Here is a 21,832-nt window from a genome sequence, read left to right on the forward strand (position 1 = left end):
CCACTTCTTGTTAGGAAGGTAAATGACACACTGGAGGATGAGGCGCAGTGGCTTCTGGCTGCCCCATCAATAGTGGGGGGAATTCAGATAACAGGGAATCCACATGGGACTGTGGGCCTTACACTGGCCCTGGAGACTGGATGCATTTGCAAAGCGGAGAGAAGAAGGCAAGGCGTTCCAAGGGCCAGAAGGCACGCTGCAAACCCTCGGAAATCATAACAAGCCTGACATGTTCACCAGACAGTGGGGAGAACGATCCAGAGAGAATGTAAGGCTCCCACAGACACGAAATAGGGCACTGTCTTCCCCACAAAAACCCTGTGATTTTCAGCTGTGTGCGGGGAAGGCACACTATAGAGAGTTAGAGAGAGGACTTACAGGAGAATGTCAACAAGAATTGGAGATTTAGAAGAGCCTTAGAAGCAGCATAGGACAGAGAGATGTGCAATGGGTCTTTAAATATATACACAAAATTGAACTGAACTTCTGTTGCCACACAGACCAAGTCAAAGGGAATGGGGCTCACATGGACCAAGAACTTCCTGGTTTGGGTTAGAGACATCTCTAGAAATTAGCCACCTCATTGGTTTGCTAGACCAGCAGGGCACGTTTTGAGGAAGACTCTGGAGTTCTATCTCCCCAGGGCCAGGTGCCATTGTCCCAGGTGCAAGTGGATACCAGCGGAAGGCAGGGAGGGGCTCGGGAGCCGAGAGTAGGCAGAACCTTTTTTTTCTGGAATTGGTTGGGGAAGGTATTAGGGAATCAGACCAGTGATGCCTGGCGCTCTGCCAAACCCTCATCCAACGGCTCTGACTCTGCTCTGTGTGGGCATAAGTAACCCCCGATGATCCGAAGAATGGTCCTAATTCCAGGCTCACTCCCTCTGCCACCCAGGAGGCTTCTAGCCTCCTTTCATCACCAATAGGTGAGGTCACACTCAGAGAATATGACAATAAAATTAATATTCACCTGCGCAAAATATAATTTGGAAAGTATAATTAAAGGAAAGGAAGGATGGGGAGAAATGAGGAGAAAGATTGCCTCTCAGAGCAAAAGACTGAATTCTGACTTGTCTGAGGGCTGGAGTTATTATTATTACTCCCCTCCGATCTCATTTGGATTATTGGAAGAATAGCAGAGGTGACCCTGAAGTGAACTCAGAGGGCAGGCAGGGCAGGAAGGACACCCCAAAGCCCTGCCAACAGACAAGGCTAGGCCGAGAGAGCGAGGACAACTGGCCGAGCTCTTACGTCCTGTGCGGGCCTCACCTGGGTTTGGGAAGGCCTGAAGGCAGAGTCGAAGCTATTCTGCAGCGAGTCGAGGAAGGGCTGGACCTTGTAGAGCCCGTGCGTGGTCTGGCTGGAGCGGAAGGCCACGACGTGGAAGTACTTGAGGATCTTCTCGAAGCGGGCCTGGCTCATGACGAGAGCAAGGCTGCGGTTGCTGTAGAAGCCTCCGCTCCAGATGCTGAGGACGGACTCGCAGTGGGAGATGCTGGTGGAGATCATGTAGCCTAGGAACGCCTTCATCTCCGTCAGCGTCACCTCCACCCAGGCTCCGTCGCTCCCAAACCGCTCCTGGAACTTCTTGGCATACATGTTTGTCTGTACCACCATGTTCTTGAGGACGTTGTCTGGGACAAAGAGCTGGAAGAAGTCCACGGCACTGGCGCTGGGGGGCATCTTTCGGGTGGGACCTGAAACCCAAACACAGGTGGAGCGTTCCTGAGGACGGCCGCCACACCCTCACTCAACACGAGAATGGCTGCACTTCCAATCCCTGGGTCCCTGCCCAAGTGCCCCCGCTGCCTCCAGTGCTACCGCCTTCCCCTCCAACCTTCCAGAAGCTGCTGCAACTACCTGACAGTGCCAGCTCCCATAGCTTTTGCATGCCCCTTTGCTCCAAAACAGCCAGCTCTCCTGCTCTCTGTGTGTGGGAGCGCAGTTCCTCCCAGACACCATGGGAACGAACAGCCCTGACACCTGGAGTGCAAGGTGCAGCCTGCATCTCCACACCAGACCAGAGGACAGCCCTCGGGGGGCACAGCTGTGTGGAATCCCTGTTCTCCAGAACCCGTGTGGCACAGGGTGTCGGCCTGGGGAGTTTCACACACTCGGGGCACAAGCCGAGCCTTAACTAGAGATGTACACACACACATAAATGTATATGTTTAGATATATATCGTATAAATGTACACATCAACATGTAAGTTTTAAAATTAAAATATGCATATTTATACATATAAATTAACAGCACTGTCTGCCAGTCTGGGGTACTTCTCTGTACAAGGAAGAAAGCATGCATATACATACATATATACACATACATACACATGCATACATACATATACACACAAGCACACACACACACACATTTAAAAATACATATATTACAAATATATCAATGTATAAATGTTTATACATATATGTATATATATTTAAAAACAAAAGGCACTCCAGCACTCCCCGCAGACAGCAGTGCACAGCCCCTCCTGTCTCCTGCCATGCCATCACACGGGGCTCCTCCCTCCCCTGCAGACCCCACTCTTTCCCTGGGAATGGGGGGCAGAATGCAAGTTCTTACAAATCTGGCACATTCGGTAAATACTGATCTGAAGAGAAAAGGACACATAAGTGGAGGGAGGAGACGCAAAGACACGTGGAGTTTCTAACACAGGGGCATGGCTACGGCTTTCTGGCTTTGGTTTTCTGGTAAGTTGAGGTGGTTTTGTAAGTAAAACGCTTTCACCACTTGGGGCTTGAAAAATTCCACCTAGGAAAAAGCAATTTTCATTAAGCATTCCCTATGTAGTCACGTTATGGTGACGGGACTACATCTGAAGGGGCTTATTCATATAATTTCACATATAGGATAAAACCTCACAATTTTTGACTAATGCAGCCCTTTGAACACACACACACACACACACACACACACACAAAACCAGGATGTTTCAGTCAATAATGAACCACATATAGGATGGTGGTCCCATATAATTATAACACTGTATTTTTCCTGTACCTTTTCTATGTTTAGATATGTTTGGATGCACAAATACTTACCATTACGTTACACTTGCCTATTGTACTGTGTTCAGTACAGTCATATGCTGCACAGGTTTGTAGTCTAGGAGCCATAGGCTATGCCGTATAGCCTAGGTGTGTAGGAGGCTGTGCCATGTAGGTTTGTATAAGTATACTGCATGATGTCTGCACAACAAAATTACCTAATGATGCATTTCTCAGAATGTATCCCTGTCATTAAGTGAAGCATGACTCTGTGTGTGTGTGTACGCACATATATTTTTAAAGAGCTATGGCTTACAATTCTATGTAGTAACCTAAGATACACTAAGTACATGTAGAGATTTGTGGGAGACAAAATTTGCTTCTATTGCATCTGTATATTGATTTTTCTTTTCTTCTCTCTTTTTTTTTTTTTTTTTTTTTTTGAGATGGAGTCTCTGTCGCCCAGGCTAGAGTGCAGTGGTGCAATCTCAGCTCACTGAAACCTTAACCTTCCGGGTTCAAGCGATTCTCCTGCCTCAGCCTCTTGAGTAGCTGGGATTACAGATGTCCGCCACCACGCTTGGCTAATTTTTGTATTTTTAGTAGAGACGGGGTTTTGCCTATCTCTGGTCAGGCTGGTCTCGAACTTCTGACCTCCCTCAAGAGATTGGCCCGCCTTGGCCTCCCAAAGTGCTGGGATTACAGGTTTGAGCCACCGCGCCTGGCCTGTATATCGATTTCTAACAAAAGTTGTTCTCATTCTTCAGATTTTAATCATGACTCTCTCCAATCTTCCTTTATTACTGATTTAGACAGTTTCTGAAAAACAAGTTTCTGCAGAAAAATTAAGAGATAATGTGCACAAGACAGCCCAAGTTTTAGAATCAGAGTGATGGATTTGGGGCTCTGACACCCTAAATTTACTTCTAGCTAACTGCAAGTCTTGGAGGAATTTCTTAATCCCTCCTAGCTCTAGTTTTCTTGTAAAAATGGACACAAATACCTACTTTGAAAGGTTGTCATGCAGTGTGAAATAAATGAGATCATGTGAATAATGCACCTCGCCTGGTGCCTGGCCCTAAGGGAGGTTCCTGAGGCTTGGTAACTTTTACCGAGATATCATCAACAGAAATTCATTGACAGCCAGGCTGAGGGCTTTCCAAGGAAGATTCTAACTGTCTGCATTTTACAGAAGCAACAGAGGCCTGGAGGGCAAAGTGGCACCACATATATCACTTTCACCAACCGTTTTTTGGGCATCAAACAAGTCTTGGAGGAAGAGGCCCTGGCTGGCATGATGATGAGGCCAGGAAGAACGAGGGCGGATTCCGCAGGTGTAGCCTGAAGCTCCACACCTATTCCTAATGAAAATCATTTTATTTCAGCACAGCCTTGCAGCCTCCGGTGGGTGCAGCCATCAATTATTCAAGGATAGTGCTCAAAGAGGAGGAAAACCAGCATTTTAATTGCTACATCATGCTGATGAAGCAGAATGGAATTTTCTCTGCTTAAAGTTATGTTTAAAGTAATTTTGCCCCCCAGTCCATTTCAAAATGAATTCACATGGAACCCCTGGCCTGGGCCAGCTGCTTCATGAAAGAACTGGGAAGCAGCCGGCTCCCTCTTAACCATTTGGTTTTGATTTACAAGCATTCTCTACGGCCTCTTTGAGTTGCTGAGATTACTGGGATCTGAGAAGTCCTGGCACAGGTGAATCATTGTGACCTGTGGAGGGAAGGAGGGAAGGAAGGAAAGAAGTGCTATTCAGGAATCAGTGATATGGTCTGGCTCTGTGTCCCTACCCAAATCTCACCTTGAATTGTAATCCCCATGTGTTGAGGAGGGACCTCATGGGAGGTGACTGGATCATGGGGGCGGGTCCCCCATGCTGTTCTTGTGATAGTGAGTGAATCTCACGAGATGTGATGGTTTTATAATCATCTGGCATTTCCCCTGCTTGCACTTCTCCTTCCTTCTGCTCTGTGAAGAAGGTGCCTTTCTTCCCCTTCTGCCATGATTGTAAGTTTCCCGAGGTCTTCCCAACCATGCGGAACTGTGAGTTAATTAAACCTATTTTCTTTATAAATTATCCAGTCTCAGGTATTTCTTCATAGCAGCATGAGAACGGACTAATACAGTCAGTCCTTATCAACAACATGATTTAACAATATGGCCCTGGCATGGGCAGCACCCCCATTGAACAATATGGCCCTGGCATGGGCAGCACCCCCAGCCAAGATAAGACTCAGATCCATTTATGAGAGCTTCCTAGATATTACCCATGTAATCCTCACAACATCTACTTGAGGCATCATCCCATTTGGCAACTGAGGAAACGGGACCTCAGAATTGGAAGGATGCAGCCCAAGGGCATCCACTCTAAGTGACTCACAGTTGGGGAGGCCTTCCTCCCAGGCCAGCCTGAGTGCACCTGCTGCGGTTATTAGCAGCAGCCCTTCTGTCCCTTCTACGTGGCTCTCCTACACATGGCACCTACATATGACTGAAGTCACGGGATCACTTCAGTCTTCCCATCACCTCCTCCCTCTTCCAAACACAAAACTTCCCTCCACCTCCACAGTGCTCATGTGTTGTGGGGGATAACGCAGGATGAAAATGCATAGCTACAGTAACTCTGAAGGGGAAGGGAGAACCTATGTGGGTTAAAAAAAAAAAAAGCAAAGGCAGAATGGAATTGGGAAGGAGGAGATGGGGGAGACCGAGAGGAGGAAGAGGAGGTGCTGCTTGGGTGTGCCTCGGTGTCTGGGCTAGGATGAAGGGTTGTGCGTGCTGATGGTGCATTGCCAGACAAAACTCATACTGCCATGTCCTTTCCTTCCCCCGCTGCACCAGGCCATTCATGTCAAGGCCCCCATCACACCACCTACCTGGGTTCCCCACTCCCTCAGACCCACGGCAGCATGTATAGTGGCTTGGTAATGCCCAGTCCCACAAAGGGATCCCCTCTATCCCTGTTCCCAAGAGAGGAAACAGATTCCCTCTTCTCAGCAGTGACTAGAAAAGGAGATGATCCATTTATAAAGGGGATTGTAACGCAAGGGCAATTAGGGAAACCACTCGTTCAATGGACATTTGACCCTGAAAGTCGAAAGGAGTAAGACTCGATATCCCCTCCCCAGGAGCTGACTGGGTAGTAAGAGGAGCAGGCAGCAGGAGCTGGGACCCAGGCTCGGAGGAGAGCTGTGCCCACAAGAGGGGCCCCAAACCCAGGCCTCAGGGGAGGCAGGATCCTGAAGGCTTCCTGGAGGCCCTGTCTGAGATGGGCTTGAAAGGGTGACTGGTGAAAAGCCATCAGCCCCAGTGGGGAGTTGCGGGGCATTTCCAGCAGTGAGAGCATCTCATGCAAAGGTCCTGTGGCCAGACAGAATGCCTTGAATTTAGTGCAACTGAGCAGGAAGGGGAGTGGGTGGGGCTGGAGGCATCAGCGGGGTGTGAGGGTCTGGTCGCTGTCACAGGGCTCTTGCCCAAGGGAGCGGGAAGCCAGTGAAGGGCTGTGAGCACCACGTGACCATGCTCTTGCAACTTCAGCAGGCTCGCTCTGCTGCATGAGGGGTCAGGGGAGGATCTGATGGCTGTTCCCCAAGTCAGGTGAGACCTGGCTGGGATTTAGCTTCCTCTACCGGCTCCTTCATCTCCATGCTCTGCACTAAGTTTCCCTACAGATGTGCAGGGCACGAGGAATGGATTATAGGGTGGCCGAGTCAGGCCCGTCGCCTCCATCCACAGCTGTCCCTGCCTCTGGCCTGGATGACAGACAGTCATGGAGGCTTGCCGGGGAAGCCTGTGTCAGACCTGGACCGTGGCAAGCTCTTTCCCACCTCAAGGCCTGATCCTCCTGGAAGGAAGCCCTCTTGGGGCTCCAGCTTCATGAAGCATCACCTTCTGGGGGACCCTCCTGACCCCCAGGCCAGCTTCTTCATCTCAGCCCCGACTCGGTGCCTCTCCTTGGGTTTAGCACAGTTCACAGCTGTCCCATCGGCCACTCATGCTCGTTTTTGGTCTGCTTATGTGGCCCGTCCCCTGACCCCAGCTAAAGTGTGAAGGCAGAGGTCACAGTTGGTGTGTTCTGTGTCCTTGGAGCCTCGTATACAGCAAGTTTACCTCTTAAACCTGTTGACCGTTGGATAACAAAGGGGAGGGGAGAGTCCTTGGCCCACCCAAGGGGAGGAGCATCTTTTCTGTGTTCAGTGGGAAGCACTGGGTCTCTATGGCAACAGTCCCCGTGCTAATGCCTGGTGACAAGGTTGGGTCAGCCAGGGACACCTATGTGTATGGGGAGGCCTGAGTGGGTGGGTGGGATGAGGAGTGAAAGCACAGTGGGCACACCTCTCGGTCACATCCCTGAGGACGCCCACGCCATCCAGGAAATCAAGTGGAGGTGGGCCTACTGAGTCCCAGGTAAGAGACGGCCTGAGAATTCAGGACACACAACCTCTCTGCATCTGTTTGCTTATTGATCAAGTGGGAACCACCACCCCACAGCGGGTAAGAGGATCACATGACCTCGCACACATAGGCAAGACGGCAGCTCTGGGCCTTAGCGATGCAGGTCCTGGGGGCTGCTCCCGCTCTCTGCCTTCATTCAGATCTGGAGGCCAGCTGAGCACCCCACAGGTGGGACTAATCCCCACTCTCGCCCCTTCGGGAAGAAAAGGATGGCTTTGGCCAGGCGTGGTGGCTCATGCCTGTAATCCCAGTACTTTAGGAGGCCTAGGCAGGCAGATCACCTGAGGTCAGGAGTTCGAGACCAGCCTGGCCAATATGGTGAAACCCCGTCTCTACTAAAAATACAAAAATTAGCTGGGTGTGGTGGTGCATGCCTGTAGTCCCAGCTACTTGGGAGGCCGAGGAGAAGAACTGCTTGAACCTGGGAGGTGGAGGTTGCAGTGAGCCAAGATTGCACCACTGCACTCCAGCCTAGGTGACAGAGTGAGACTCCATCTCAGAAAAAAAAAAAAGTGGCTTTATGTGCCTTCTAAACTGCAGCCTTTTAGAGCCTCAAGCACTGGTTTTGCAGGGGTCAGTGAAAAGGGCATGTTGCATACGCTGTTATTTTTTGGTACAAACTGTCAGCCGTTTCGTGACACAGATAGAATCAATTAATATTTTAAATGAAGGGCTTAAGAGGATGGAATCATTTATCTCCAGGCTAAATCAAACAGGTACAAAAATATAACCAGAATGTCCTGCAACACCACAAAAATATTCCTATCATTTGAGATACGAAGTTACACTCCATAAAAGGGCAATGTAGGAAACAGCCAATCTCATTGTTTTCTCAATGCCAGCTGCAGCTAGTCCTTATCTTCAGCTAAAGTAATCACCATTTCTCTCGCATCCTTTTTTCCTTCCCCCATGTGGCTGAGATGAAGGACAAGCCTATTGTCTAGTTAGTAAACACCTGGGGTCCAAGTCTCAACTGTAGAATTCAGCCACTCAGTCACAAGTGCTTCAAAGACTTTTTCCCTTGTTCAATCTCTTTGTTCATGACTAAGGACCAAAGTGAACAAACTTGATTCTCAGCTCTATCTGGGTATTCCCACAGGGGTAGGTGCCCATGGGGTTGAGTCCTGGCTCACTTCTGGACACCACTGGGTTTGGCACCCTTCGATCTGGGTAGCCAGGTGAAATAACTTATACCTAATTCACTGGATGGCTGTGAGGAGTGTGAAGGCTTCCCCTTTCTGCATAGATCTGACCTACATGCCTACCAATATTCCAAAATTATGTTCAGATTAGTGTTAACCTCCTAAATGGTATCTTCCAAACAAGGACATCTGAAGCTGCTAACCATTCCTTACAGCCCTTAGAAAACATGCAGAAACTGCCAGAACACCCCAAGTACAGCTTCAGTTGCATAAATGTATCAAGCAGCAGGGCTTTCTTGTTAGGAATAGAGAAGATACACTCTGAGTGCATGTGCACGTGTGTGTCTGTGCACTTGGAAGGTATTCCTCATGCTAACACAGTGGTTGGCAAAGAAGTTAGCAATAAAAAGAAAATAGCTTTAGAATCAGCATCTGAGCTGAAGTTGTTCACAGGAAATATGAACCACAGAATAGTTGCACATAGTCCCTAAAGGTTTAAATAAAAGCTGGCCAGGCGCAGTGGCTCACACCTGTAATCCCAGCATGTTGGGAGGCCAAGGTGGGCGGATCACCTGAGATCAGGAGTTCGAGACCAGCCTGGCCAACATGGTGAAACCCTGTCTGTAATAAAAATACAAAATTAGCTGGACGCAGTGGTGCGTGCCTGTAGTCCCAGCTACTCAGGAGGCTGAGGCTGGAGAATTGCTTGAACCCGGGAGGCAGAAATTGCAGTGAGCTGAGATCATGCCACTGTACTCCAGCCTGGGTGACAGAAAGAGACTCCATCTCAAAAAAAAAAAAAAAAAAAAAAAGGCCAGGCACGGTGGCTCACGCCTGTAATCCCAGCACTTTGGGAGGCCGAGGTGGGTGGATCACGAGGTCAGGAGATTGAGACCATCCTGGCTAACACGGTGAAACCCCGTTTCTACGAAAAATACAAAAAATTAGCCGGGCGTGGTGGTGGGCACCTGTAGTCCCAGCTACTCAGGAGGCTGAGGCTGGAAAATTGCTTGAACCCGGGAGGCAGAAGTTGCAGTGAGCTGAGATCATGACACTGTACTCTAGCCTGGGCGACAGAGAGAGACTCCATCTCAAAAAAAAAAAAAGCTAATCAATTGGCTAATACAGATATTAAATCCATAACCTTGACTAGAGGTCATGTGACAAAGGGCTGGTGGACAGAAAAGGGGTGACAATGCCCCCAAAGCCCAATGTACCAACAAATTAAAGGCAGCTAACCTTCAAAACCATTTATCATACAAGGCACCCATACACATAAAAGAGCCACTCTCACACGACACGTGAGATTTCATTTCTGTGTGATGGCCAATTCAACTGCCTTCCACCTGCAGACGACCTACTTAAAAACATCTCTCGGGAGTGCTCTGCTAGGCAGAGGTGGGCTTGACCATCTCTGAGGGCATGAAGTTAACCATGGAGCAGCGGAAAATAAAGGCTGGCTGAGTCTTCTCCAAGGTGAGGACTACACTGCCACATGCTCGGCCCGAAGGCCCTCCAGTCAAAATCCCCGTCACATGTACCTCCTCCCATGGGGGTCCCACGTCTATGTGGAGTAGCAGCATTTGACATTCTATGTCATGTGGATGAATCTTTGGATGTTGACAGTGGGCAGAGATCAGGTCATGTATGTTTATATAGATGGAACAAAGGATTTTTACCCCTTCAGCCAGATCTGGGGCTCAATGTAAACAGCAAGATAACACAGGAAGGGTTGCAAACATTGTGCCTAGCACAGGGATGACAGCAGGGCAAATCCTGTAATGTCAAATGTCAGTCAAATGAATGAACACCTGCAAACAGAAAGCCCCACTGTGACTTGATTCCCTTAGCAGCAATAAACTAAAAGGCCAGGAGGGGACAGGGCTAATCCGTGGCAATTTGTGAGTCCTGCCATGCCTATGTGTGCTATGGTTCTCTTCAGTCCAGGCTGCTCATTAGAAAGCTCATCTGCTCTCCTCTTGACCAAGCTCATCCAGTAAGCTATTAATACTTTGCTACCCAAACCATAGATTTCACTCATCCTTAGTACAAAGCTAAAACATAGTGCTGTCTGTAGGGATGAGAGATGGATTACCTGCAGATGGGGCTGGGGGGTGGTGGGGCTGGATCCTGTTCCTGTTTTTTTTCCACTATCTGTCTGACTTCTGAGAAGCTGCAATGTCTCTAGGTTTGTTTTTTCACTGGTAACTTGCCTATCTACCTAGCCTTATTTACCTTCTGAGACTAATTATAAGACACTCGTAAGTACTTTGAAGAATGTAAATTATTATGCAAAAGCGTCACATTATTATTCTGAACTAGTTGCTATCCAGCAAAGCTGAGGTCCTGGACCAGGCTCCAGCTCCTGGATTCATGAAATGTGTGACCTTGGCCAAGTTACTGTACCTCTTTCAGCCTTGGTCTCCTTGTTGGTAAAGTGAAGACAGCCATGGTGTGGAATTCACAGAGCTGGTGTGAGGATTAAGTGGAATGAGGGGGCTTGCATGGTGCCCGATTTCTAGTAATGCCCCGTAAATGGTATCTGATCACACCCACGACAGAATTGCTAATCTCTCATCACAGGCTTCTGTCCCCCTTCCCGGGAACCGACGTACAGATGGCTGTTACGAAACAGCAGCCGTAGCCACCACAGTTTATATTTCATTTAGGCACTGTGTCTACTTCTCACGAGTTTGTATTTTTAAAGCCTCTGCTTGGGTACCAAAAGGACGGCAGAAGTGTTTTTCCCACTTCCGTGGAACCTGACGAGGAGGAAGGTGGGGGTGAGGAGAGGCCCCATTTCACACACAGTGACCCGCTGGGATGGGAGGGAACACCCAGGTAACTTGCTAATTTCTTCCTCGACTTCACAGCTTTCTCCCTACCGGCTTATTGCTCCAGCTACACCCTCTGTAGCTCTTCAATCACAATCAAATTGGGTCTATTTCAGTTGTCCTTCTACTCAGGCCGCTGTTTCTTCAGGCTCCTTCCCCAGGCCTGCCTCCTTGTTCACTGGGCCCCAGCTGAGGCCACCGATGCCCCCAACTTGCCAAACCATGTACCATGGCACACGTCCTCCTGCCCTCCAGGGACCACCCTAGTCCTTCCTCCATGAAAGGCAACAGAGAAAGAGACCATGTCACCAGCCATGTAGGGAGCAATCTGAGTGATAAAAAGGACGCTGGCCGGGCACAGTGGCTCAGGTTGTAATCCCAGCACTTTGAGAGTCCAATGCAGGGGGGCTTCTTGAGCCCAGGAGTTTGAGACCAGCCTGGGCAAGATAGTGAGACCCCATCTCTACCAAAAAAAAAAAAATAGTCTGGTGTGGTGGCACACGCCTGTAGTCCCAGCTACTCGAGAGGCTGAGGTGGGAGGATTGCTCAAGCTCAGGAGGTTGAGGCTACAGTGAACCATGACTGTGTCACTGCACTCCAGCCTGGGCAACAGAGACCCTGTCTCTTAAAAAATAATAATAAAATTTAAAAAGGGTGCTCCGTCATCTAGGCTTCAAGAATTACACTCCAACAATGTCCTTGACAGAATAAAACACTCCGGCATACTCCATGGAGGCTCTTCATCATATCAACCACTACAGAGAGCATTCTCGCGTCCAATTTCATTCTCACAACAGCCAAGCACAGGGCTACCAGACTCCCGCTCTGCAGGTGAATGCAGAGGCTCGGGGAGCAGAGCTTGCTCAAGGTCACACAAGCTGGCACACCAAGGAGCTCAAGGTCCTGCAAGCTGGACGCCAAGGAGCTGGGGGGGTTCTCTTCACACCACACCCCACATAGGCAGGAATGAATACTCCCCGGAAGGCTGCGTCTTTTTAGCTCTCTGGTTGCTTCCGATTTTCCACAGATGTGCTCAAGTTCTGACCACGCAGATGGTGGTGGTGAGGAGGAGGCTGCAGAGGAGGAATAAGGTGGAGGAGAGAGAAGGCTTGGGGAGATGGAAAAAAGCTGAAAGCTGACCACTGAAATAGACATGGACTTGGGATTTTTTCCACGCCTAAAATAAATTCTTAGAAAGAAATGTGTGCTGCTGGGGCCAAGTGGCCCCTCCCCCAAAAGCAACCGGGAAGAGTGTGGGGCCTGGCAGGGCAGGACCAAGGAGTCTGACTGCTAAAGTATAAACAGGAAATTCTGAATATTGTTAGAGGAAGTCAGCAGGGATTCTGTCATTTATGGTGAATCCCTAGAGAGGGGTTAAAAGAAAAAGTGTGTGTAAGGTCCACACTGTCTGTCCTGTTCCTGGCTGTATCTTCAGGGCTTAGAACAGTGTCTGGCCCCTGGGGCACTTCTTGCGGAGTGAGTGAGTGAATGAGTGGGGAAATGAAATGACGCAGGGGGATGATGACTCTTCAGAGCTTGAGCGTAGTCAGCAGCATCCCTGTAGCACACAGAGAAAGTCAAAGGCATGAAGGTGCTTGCTAGAAAACGATGAGGGAGAGAAGAAAAAGACAGAGGGACAGAGTCCATAATGCCCGGGCCAGGTCTAGGGTGAGGAGCCCCTTCTGGCAGCCTGAGGTACAGGCAGGTCCTGCCCTGGTGAGGCCGGGGGAACGTGTGTGTGTGAGGGAGCATGCACGTGCAGAGGTAGGGTGTGCGCTGGGCCCAGGCCTCTTGATCCCCAAGATCTTGGAATGCAGGCCTTTGTTCTTATACACAAGTGAGGTTCAACACATAGTCTCAGGGATACACAGAATTGGTTGGACATAAAAATGTGCTACCATTTTTGTAACCCTATCTTAGCACTGAACAAATATTGGGAGCCCAAAGAAGCAAATGAACAAAAAGGAAGTGACACAAGCCCTGTCTTGACCTCTGGAAGGCCTTGGCCACAGGCCAGACAGAATGAGAGTCTCAGGTGAGGCCAGAAGACTGCAAGGCCCCAAAGGGTCTGGCTCTTTCGAACCCAAATGAAAAGGTATGTGTCACATCACGAGGTGAACCCAGACCATGCATGTGGAGGAGAGACCTGAAGACTTCCACCCCAGGACAGGAATTCCGCTTAAGCAGCAGCTCCTTGGGAGCAATGTCAAGGTTATACATTAGGACAATGATGAAGACATCAATGAAATCCACGTGGAGCCACACCTATAAGACAGGCTCACGGGTCAGTGGGACTGCTTGTCCTCTGCTCACCCCTCCACGACCAGGGGCATGGGCCAGGTCACAGGCTCCCCTCCCCATCCTGGGCAGCTTGCTCTGCCTGGCAGGTGCATCACCCTCAGAAACATACTGCACAGGGCTGGAATCACTGGTGCAATCCATTACCTGCTTTTACAGGCATGCCAGTCACCTGCCGAAGTTGCGCAGCCCTGCTCTGATTGACCCCACACACCTGGCTCCATCTCTTCCCCCATCAGGCCCTCTGTGCTTACTCCGAGTGTGTGTGTGTGCTGGGGACAGGGAGAGAGTGTGTCACAATATATCTGGGGTCAGAGGCAGTAGGGAGGGTCCATGGGCAGGGTCCTGATCCCTTTCCACAACCCTGGGGTACTCATGGCATCCCATGGACAGACAGTGCTTGTCCTATCTCGGCACAACTGGTCCAAGAAAAAACGAAAGCAGGCTGGAGTTGCTTTCTCCCTGGCTACTAATTATATCCCTAGAATTCCCTGCATACCCACCCACACCAGGATGGGAGAAAGAATCAGAGAAAAGAAAGAGATAAGGAAAAGGGGAGCTAGGATGGAGACACAGATACCAGGATGATGGGAAGGAGAGAAATAATGCACCCCAGCCACTGTCCGCCCAGGGGCAAATAAGTGACAAGGGCACAGGGCTCAGCTTCCTCATCTCACAAGGAGAGTTAGGTTGATGACAGGGACGGGAGCCTCTGCAGATGCAGAACGTAACACGGAAAAGGAGACCAGAGGGAAAGGACGGGGATGGAGCTGCAGGGGAGCAGGAAAGATACTCTGCATTCCCCTCCAGCCACTGCAGTCAAGACGGGGCAGGGCGCTACCTGCCTTGCCCTGACACTGCTGGTCCCATCGTGGCCTCCAGGCTGTTGGCACCATCCTCTTCATGTTCCCCGTGGAAATAAGGGAAAGGTCAGCGCTGAGGTTCGTGAGCTGTGGGGACTCTGCCCTTCAGGTCCCACTGTTCCCTCCCCTTTCTAGGGTCACGCTTCCAGAGCCCAGCTCCAGAAGTGTTGCCAAGGGAAACATCCTATTTATTTATCAATAAATAGAAGCAAATCATGTGTATTTATTTTGTAGAACCAACATGCATATGGCTCTACGTGTTTATGTGCAGTCTTGTGTTCTGTCTGCTTTGCACATAACTTGATTCACTTATTCTTTGACGACAAACCTATGAGATCTACACTATTCTTAACACCCATTTATCCAAAGAGGAAACTGAGTCAGAGAGGTTAAGGGATGTGCCTTAACTCTTAGCCTCTAACGAGGTCACAGAACTAGTAAGTGGTAGAACTAGAAATAGCCCAGACGGTCCAGCTCTGGATTCTCTGCCCCTGACCACCACACTGTGGTCTTACTGGGAGACTGTGCTGTTCCAGTGCCCTCACAGCCTCAACGCACGTGGCTAAGAACTGAAGGAGAACTCTATGGAAATGACACGGAAAGCCAAGAGCCCCTTTGGTGTTCACATATGCCTCTCGAAGCTGCCCGTCTGTGATCTGGTCCCATGTATTAGATAGAACGAAAGCCCTCAGGCACAGACACAGTAGGCACTCAAAACATGGTTGGCCGAATCACATTTCCTGGCGTGCCCTCAGGGCCTCCTTTTCTCTTCTGAGTCTGGACAGGACTGGGGCACTCACAGACTCTCTCCAGAGGCACAGTCTGGTCCCTGCTCACTTCAAAAGGAAGACTGATTGTTATTTGTCTAAACTCACCTCAGCTCCCCAAGACTTCTGTTTGCAAGAGAACCAGCTCAGACAATTGTCTGTGCATACTTAAAATGAGTTTCAGCTTTCAAACACAAAAGCTATTCTAATTCTGCCCCATCTTATGGCAATTCTATTTTTTTTCTAAGCTTGAAATTATGCAGTTTCAGGATGGGGTTCTCATAAAAAGGAATGTACCAATGGGACAAGGAGCCCTCGGATGAGAGCAGGCTGCTGGGCAGGAGGGGCAGCTTTCTTGAGATAGTTGGGCCAGGCCATCGAGCCAGTTTCAGGAGCCAGTTTCTGGCCAGTGGAAGGCAACCAGCTGGGACTTGAGTTCTAATTCAATCAGGGCTATTAAGAAACACCTATTCTTGGAAGAATTGAAGACACAAAGGTTACTGCCACTTGGCTCCTGGACACAAGCATTTCACTGCTTAAAAGAGCAGATGAGCATAAACCCAGCAGTTGTTTTGCTCCCAGTAAACTTGTTCAACTTGGACAAGAGTCAGATTATTCCTCTGGAAGGCAGCCTCCAAGGTGTATTCTTTAATTCTACAAGGTACTAATTTTGAGGTGTCCGGTATGTGAAGGGAACACTGACCTTAATTTGGAGCTGCCACACCACTGGGGATTTACGTAGGATAACATACTTTCAAGAGAAATTCTACATGTGAGGAAACAGGCACAGAGCTTGCACAAATCATTCAACATCATCCACCGAGTGACAGAGCCTGGGTTTGAATCGTGATTCCTTCCTGCATGATGCTGGCCTACCGCGGAAGCTCGCCACCTCAGTGCAGTACCTTAAGTGCTAATAAAACTTGTGGGCAAGCTACCTGAGCCCAGAGGATGAGGAGGCTAGTTGGGAATGGAAGAGGGGGGGATGGGAATATAAAAGGTTCCCGTGGACAGGAAGCCCTACCCAACCAACACTCAGCGGCCCGTATCTTCTAAGCTTTCCAATACAGCACAAGTGACAGCAAGCAGGTCTTCTAGGCAATGCCCGAGAGAACTGTCCATGACACACAAAGCAAATGCATTTCTAATGTCATCAGCCCAGAAACGAACAAGCTGAAGGCGTTTATGATTGAAAAAGCACGGTGCTCTGCAGCTCACTTTCACCTTCCAGCAAGTCAAATCACCCAAGCTGGATTGCACTGTGAGCCTGTTTACAGAGCAGTTTCGTTGCTGCTGAATTTTTCTGTATTCTCTTCCTGGTAAAGGGGATCCCACCTTAGACAGGTCAGTTGCAAAGCATAACACAACCGTTCTTGATCTTCATACAAAAAGACAAACAATCTAGAGTGAAAAATCGAAAGTGAAAGCTGTTGGATGCAGAACACTATAAACCATACCTAGCAACATGCAAGATAAATGTCCCCCCCGCCATCATCCCACGAATGCTCTCTGATCTGATAAAGAGCTGGCTCCTGGAGAGCACCCCCATGTCAATGCCAAGAACACAGAATACTCCTCTCCAATGGAAACCCTCCAACTGATGTAGATGCAGTGGGAAAGGCTGCCCCACTTCTACATAAATCCTAATGATTTCACAGCCTCCTTAGATTTGTTCTCTGCTAACAGACTCCATGAGGGAAACAGTGATGGAGATGGAAGTTATTTACTCTACTTAACCCTCGTTGCGCCACGGACTCATTTCCTGGACAGAAGATGGTCAGAATAAATGATGTGCGAGTCCCTTCAGAGATCCTTGCTGTGGTCAACCTAGGTGCTGGGCAATGACGTTTCAGGGCCCTGCAGGTGGCCTTCTTCCTCCCACCTCCTGCCCTGGCCCAGCCTTCCTCTGTGGTGCGTCCCCCGCTGTACATATCGCCTCCTCCCAGTCTAACTCTGCAGCTCTGCCAAGATCTTGATGGAGAATGAAACACCAGTGGATAAAGCCTTCAGGTCCCTTCCCAAAGGAGTTTTCACTTTAATAAAGGCTTCATGAATATCAAAGGCTTCAGCTTCCTAAATCACTCCAGTGGTAGGGTGAGAATAGAGTGGCCACTAGGTATGGACAATGCCAGTGAGTAGGGTTACAATTTGTGCATTTCGGCTTTTGCTCAGGTGCTCATAGGAGTATCACTCAGGGTGTTTCCAAAACCACTCTGTGCAGGTGCAACCCGTGTCACCTGCACCTCACACACTCACCTCTTCAGGAATGGGCAAAGCAGGACTTTGCACATCACTACAGAATACGTGTCAATCCCTGATCCAGAGATGGCAAATAGGTTTCGGGTCTTGTGTCGGCCCTAATAGTCAGCAGCTGCCTGTGCATGCTGTTGATGAGGGTTCTGAAGCCCTGCCTGGGGCCTGTGACTGCTGAGCAATGACTGCCATGGATGAGAGGGACAAGGGTGCCAAGGGCCATGGAGCTGCCATGCTCAGTGGGGGAGGACAAACCAGGAAGACACTGTTTCTCCCCAAACATTTGAGCATGCTTAACAGACCAGCTCCCAGTGTTATTTAGAGGCCAAGAAACATATTTTGTGTTTGTGGAAATATAAACAGGTACTAAATTTTTAAGGTGAAATATCACTTTGTAAAATGTTCATATTTTTTGAAGTTATTCTGAAGGAAATAATCAGCGATACATGTGAGGTTTTTTCTTTTTTGATTCAGTGTCTTGCTGTGTCACTCAGGCTGGAATACAGTGGCTCAATCATAGCTCGCTACAGCCTTAAACTCCGGGGCTCAAGCAATTCTCCCACCTCAGTCTCCTCAGTTGCCGGGACTACAGATGCACACCACCATACCCAGCTAATTTTTAGTTCAATTTTTCGTAGAGATGGTGTCTCACTATGTTGCCCAGGCTGGTCTCTAACTCCCAGACTCAAGCAATCTTTCTGCCTCAACCTCACAGGTGTGAGCCACCACGCCTGGCCACATGTGAGTTTTATAATAGCAAAACAGTGCAAATAAATGAAATGCCCACAAATTGAGAATGAATAGAAAAAAGCCTGGAACATTCATGATATGGAACTCTCTCTACATTAAAAGGAATGTTCCTGAGGAATATCTAAGAATATAAAAACACTTTCAGCCAGGCAGGGTGGCTCACGCCTGTAATCCCAACACTTTGGGAGGCCGAGGTGGGCACATCACGAGGTCAGGAGTTTGAGACCCGCCTGACCAACACGGTGAAACCCTGTCCCTACTAAAAATACAAAAATCAGCCGGGCATGGTGGCAGGCGCCTGTAATCCCAGCTACTCAGGAGGCTGAGGCAGGAGAACTGCTTGAACCCGGGCGGCAGAGGTTGCAGTGAGCAGAGTTCGCACCACTGCACTACAGCCTGGGCAACAGAGTAAGACTCCATCTCAAAAAGGAAAAAAAAAATTTCATGAGAACACCTTTACAGAGATTACAGAGCAATATGAATAGTATGATCCAAACTTAAAACTTTTAAAAAGTGGGCATGCAATCAGAACGACTGGAAGAATCTAAAGCTAAGCATCAGCCATGAATCCCCTTCCTGTGGCAGGATTATCGGTGATCTCCAGTTTGTTCTTTATGCTTTTCTCAATACAATTTCTGGAAATAATTGATATGATGAAATATACGGCTTTTATGAGTAGAAAAAGAACAACAGGTGCTATTTTAAAGAAACAAGCACTAGAGGTCCCAACAGTCTTCTAACCTTTTTCCAGATAAAGGGCCAGTTTCATTTGCAAAACCAGAGAGCAGAATTAGGAAGTTTCTCTCCCTCCCACGGCTGATATTCTGTGTATTCCACCTTATCTGCCTCAGCGTCAACTTATACTCCTTAAACAACATTTAATCCTTAAATAAGCTTTTTATTCCTTAAACAGGAGGCCACAAGAGCCCATGAGGAGAGAGCAGGCATGGGGGCCAGGCCGTGGCCCTCCTTGAGCCCGCAGCCCTCAACTGGAAGCAGCCCACTGCCCTGCTCAGGGGGTGAAATCTCTTCATACGTTTCCAAAGGATGCCAGGCCCTTTCTTCTTTGGACTTTCCCTCTTCCCTGACCAAAGTTTCCAAGGAGGAATAAGAGAGCAGACAAGCAAAAGCACCCACACTTGTGGAGACTGAAAGCAGTACAGATCTCTAATTTCTAACGATGAATTCCTAATCAGGAGATGAATTTCTAATCAGGCTGAAAAAAATAAAAGAAACCCCCAAATGTTAACACCGTAGTCAAATACTTGTCCTTTCCATTGGTTGTAAATGCTTCCCTCTGTAACACAGGGTATTGCCTGTCAAGTCTCCGGGAAGGAAAAGCAGCTGTTGGCAAAACACAAGCAAGGTCCCTGATTAGACGGGAGTTTATACAGATGAGTTGCTGATGGAGGGCGGTGGGGGGACAGCAGCTAAATGCCAGACACACAAGGAAGTCACTCCCTCCTGCACTGCACTCTCGTCTTCCAATTAGTTGTGAGCTGGTCCTAAACCCAGAATGCAGTTGAAATTTCTGTTGGATTGGATGCTTCAGATGTACAAAGGAAAATAACTTAGCATCTTCCTAATCCCTTATATGCAAAATAAATAGATGGTCAGGTTAGATTTTGACTTTTTAAAGACACAAGCTCATCTGAGCTTCCTATTTGACTCTTTTTTTTTAATACATGGAAGAACCTCACAAGGAAAGAGGAAAATATCCAGGAGGTCACTGGCAGACAGAAGAGAACTTTTTTCTTCCCTCCCCTAGACACGTACCAGTGTCGGCAGCTGTCGGGAGCACTTCTACAGTTTTTTTTTTTTTTTTTTTTTTTTTAATCCTTCCACCCTCCCACACCAGCTAGAGCGGCTGAGAGTGGATTCTGGCACCAACAGCCGGGGTGTCAATCTGCCCTTTGTTGGTTGTGTGCCCTGTGTGAGATGCCTCAGTCCGCCTACCTTGCAGAGCTGTAAGGACTGAGTGAGCGCTTATCAGCACGTGCTTGGGAAACAGCAGCTATTCCTACTGTTGCTGCTGTTGCTATTTTCATGGTTAGCCCACAGCCTCTTTGACAGGGAGCAACAGAGAGAGCCGAGCATGGGCAGAGTGTCACAGGGTGTCCAAGCTGGGATGCCTGGAGTCCTTCCTTTCTATGCAGGCACAGTTCCAAGAATGCTTAAGAGAGCTGATGTGCTGTGTAATTTATTAGCACATTTCACTAAGAAGAGGACTCCAAGCTGGCAAGAGGCTGCTCCCTGCCTCCCATCAAACCTGGAGCTTGTCTCACCTGTCTCAGAGGAGTCCTGTCTTTCTGGACTGAGCCGGCCTGACCTGCTCTATCCAAGCTCCAGAGTTCCACACTTGGAAGCCCAGAATTCTACAGAAAGTAGAATTATCATCCAACACCACCTCAGAATGATCCTCCCACACCAACTAGAGTGGCTGAGTGGATTCTGGCACCAACAGCCTGGGTGTCAATCTGCCCTTTGCTGGCTGTGTATCCTGCATGAGATGCCTGAGGTCCTGGCCTCCAGCTTCTTGTTGGATGGTTCCTGCCCTCTGCAGAGCTGCCCCCAGGGCAGTCGCTGTCACTGAATGGTCTGCTCCTATCACCATTGTTCAGGATGTTCATTCTACCCCAAGGATCACTGCAAACACACAACTCCAGGGTCAGAGCCTGAATGCTGTGCCCGAGGCCTAGGGCTGAGCTGGGCAGCAGCGTTGTGTGCTCAGACAGCAGGTGGGCAGAGCAGAATGAAGGCAAGCACCAGATGGAGACAGGAGGGCTCAGGTCCAGCTTCACCTCCCATGAGCAGTGAGACACCAGGCAGATGACTCAGTTTTCTCCTCTACAGAATAAAGGGGTTGGACTAAGGATGTCTAAGGTTCTTTCTGGCTCTTTAAAAAAAACTAATTGCTTTCTCCAGGCAATAAGCAGGTCCTAACTTCATTGCTACTATTCCTACTGTAAGAAGTGGATAATCCTTGGCCGGGCGCAGTGGCTCACGCTTGTAATCCCAGCACTTTGGGAGGCCGAGGTGCGCGGATCACGAGGTCAGGAGATCGAGACCACGGTGAAACCCTGTCTCTACTAAAAAATACAAAAAATTAGCCAGGCGTGGTGGCGGGCGCCTGTAGTCCCAAGCTACTCGGAGAGGCTGAGGCAGGAGAATGGCGTGAACCTGAGAGGCGGAGCTTGCAGTGAGCCGAGATTGCGCCACCGCACTCCAGTCTGGGTGACAGAGCGAGACTCCGTCTCAAAAAAAAAAAAAAAAAAAAAAAAAAAAAAAAAAAAAAAAAAAAAAGAAGTCGATAATCCTCCTTTGCTCACAAAACTGTCAGAAGGAGGCCCGGGATGGCATTTGTAAAGTGCTTAACACAGGGCCAGGCACTGACTAAGTGCTTAATAAACAGCAGCTACAATTATGGTCAGCTAGCAAGTAAGGGCCCAC

General features: G+C 48.9%; 1 protein-coding gene across 1 annotated transcript in view; it reads right to left on the reverse strand.

The window, feature by feature from the left end:
* PGBD5 (piggyBac transposable element derived 5) overlaps nt 1-21,832 on the reverse strand; it is a 104,481-nt gene that overhangs the window by 34,074 nt on the left and 48,575 nt on the right. Inside the window, exon 2 of the mRNA XM_055233730.2 lies at nt 1,269-1,696. Coding sequence (XP_055089705.1) covers nt 1,269-1,696 — 428 coding nt within the window. The remainder of the gene's footprint in view (nt 1-1,268; nt 1,697-21,832) is intronic.

This window comes from Symphalangus syndactylus, chromosome 19 (assembly GCF_028878055.3).
Source record: "Symphalangus syndactylus isolate Jambi chromosome 19, NHGRI_mSymSyn1-v2.1_pri, whole genome shotgun sequence".
NCBI lineage: Eukaryota > Metazoa > Chordata > Mammalia > Primates > Hylobatidae > Symphalangus > Symphalangus syndactylus.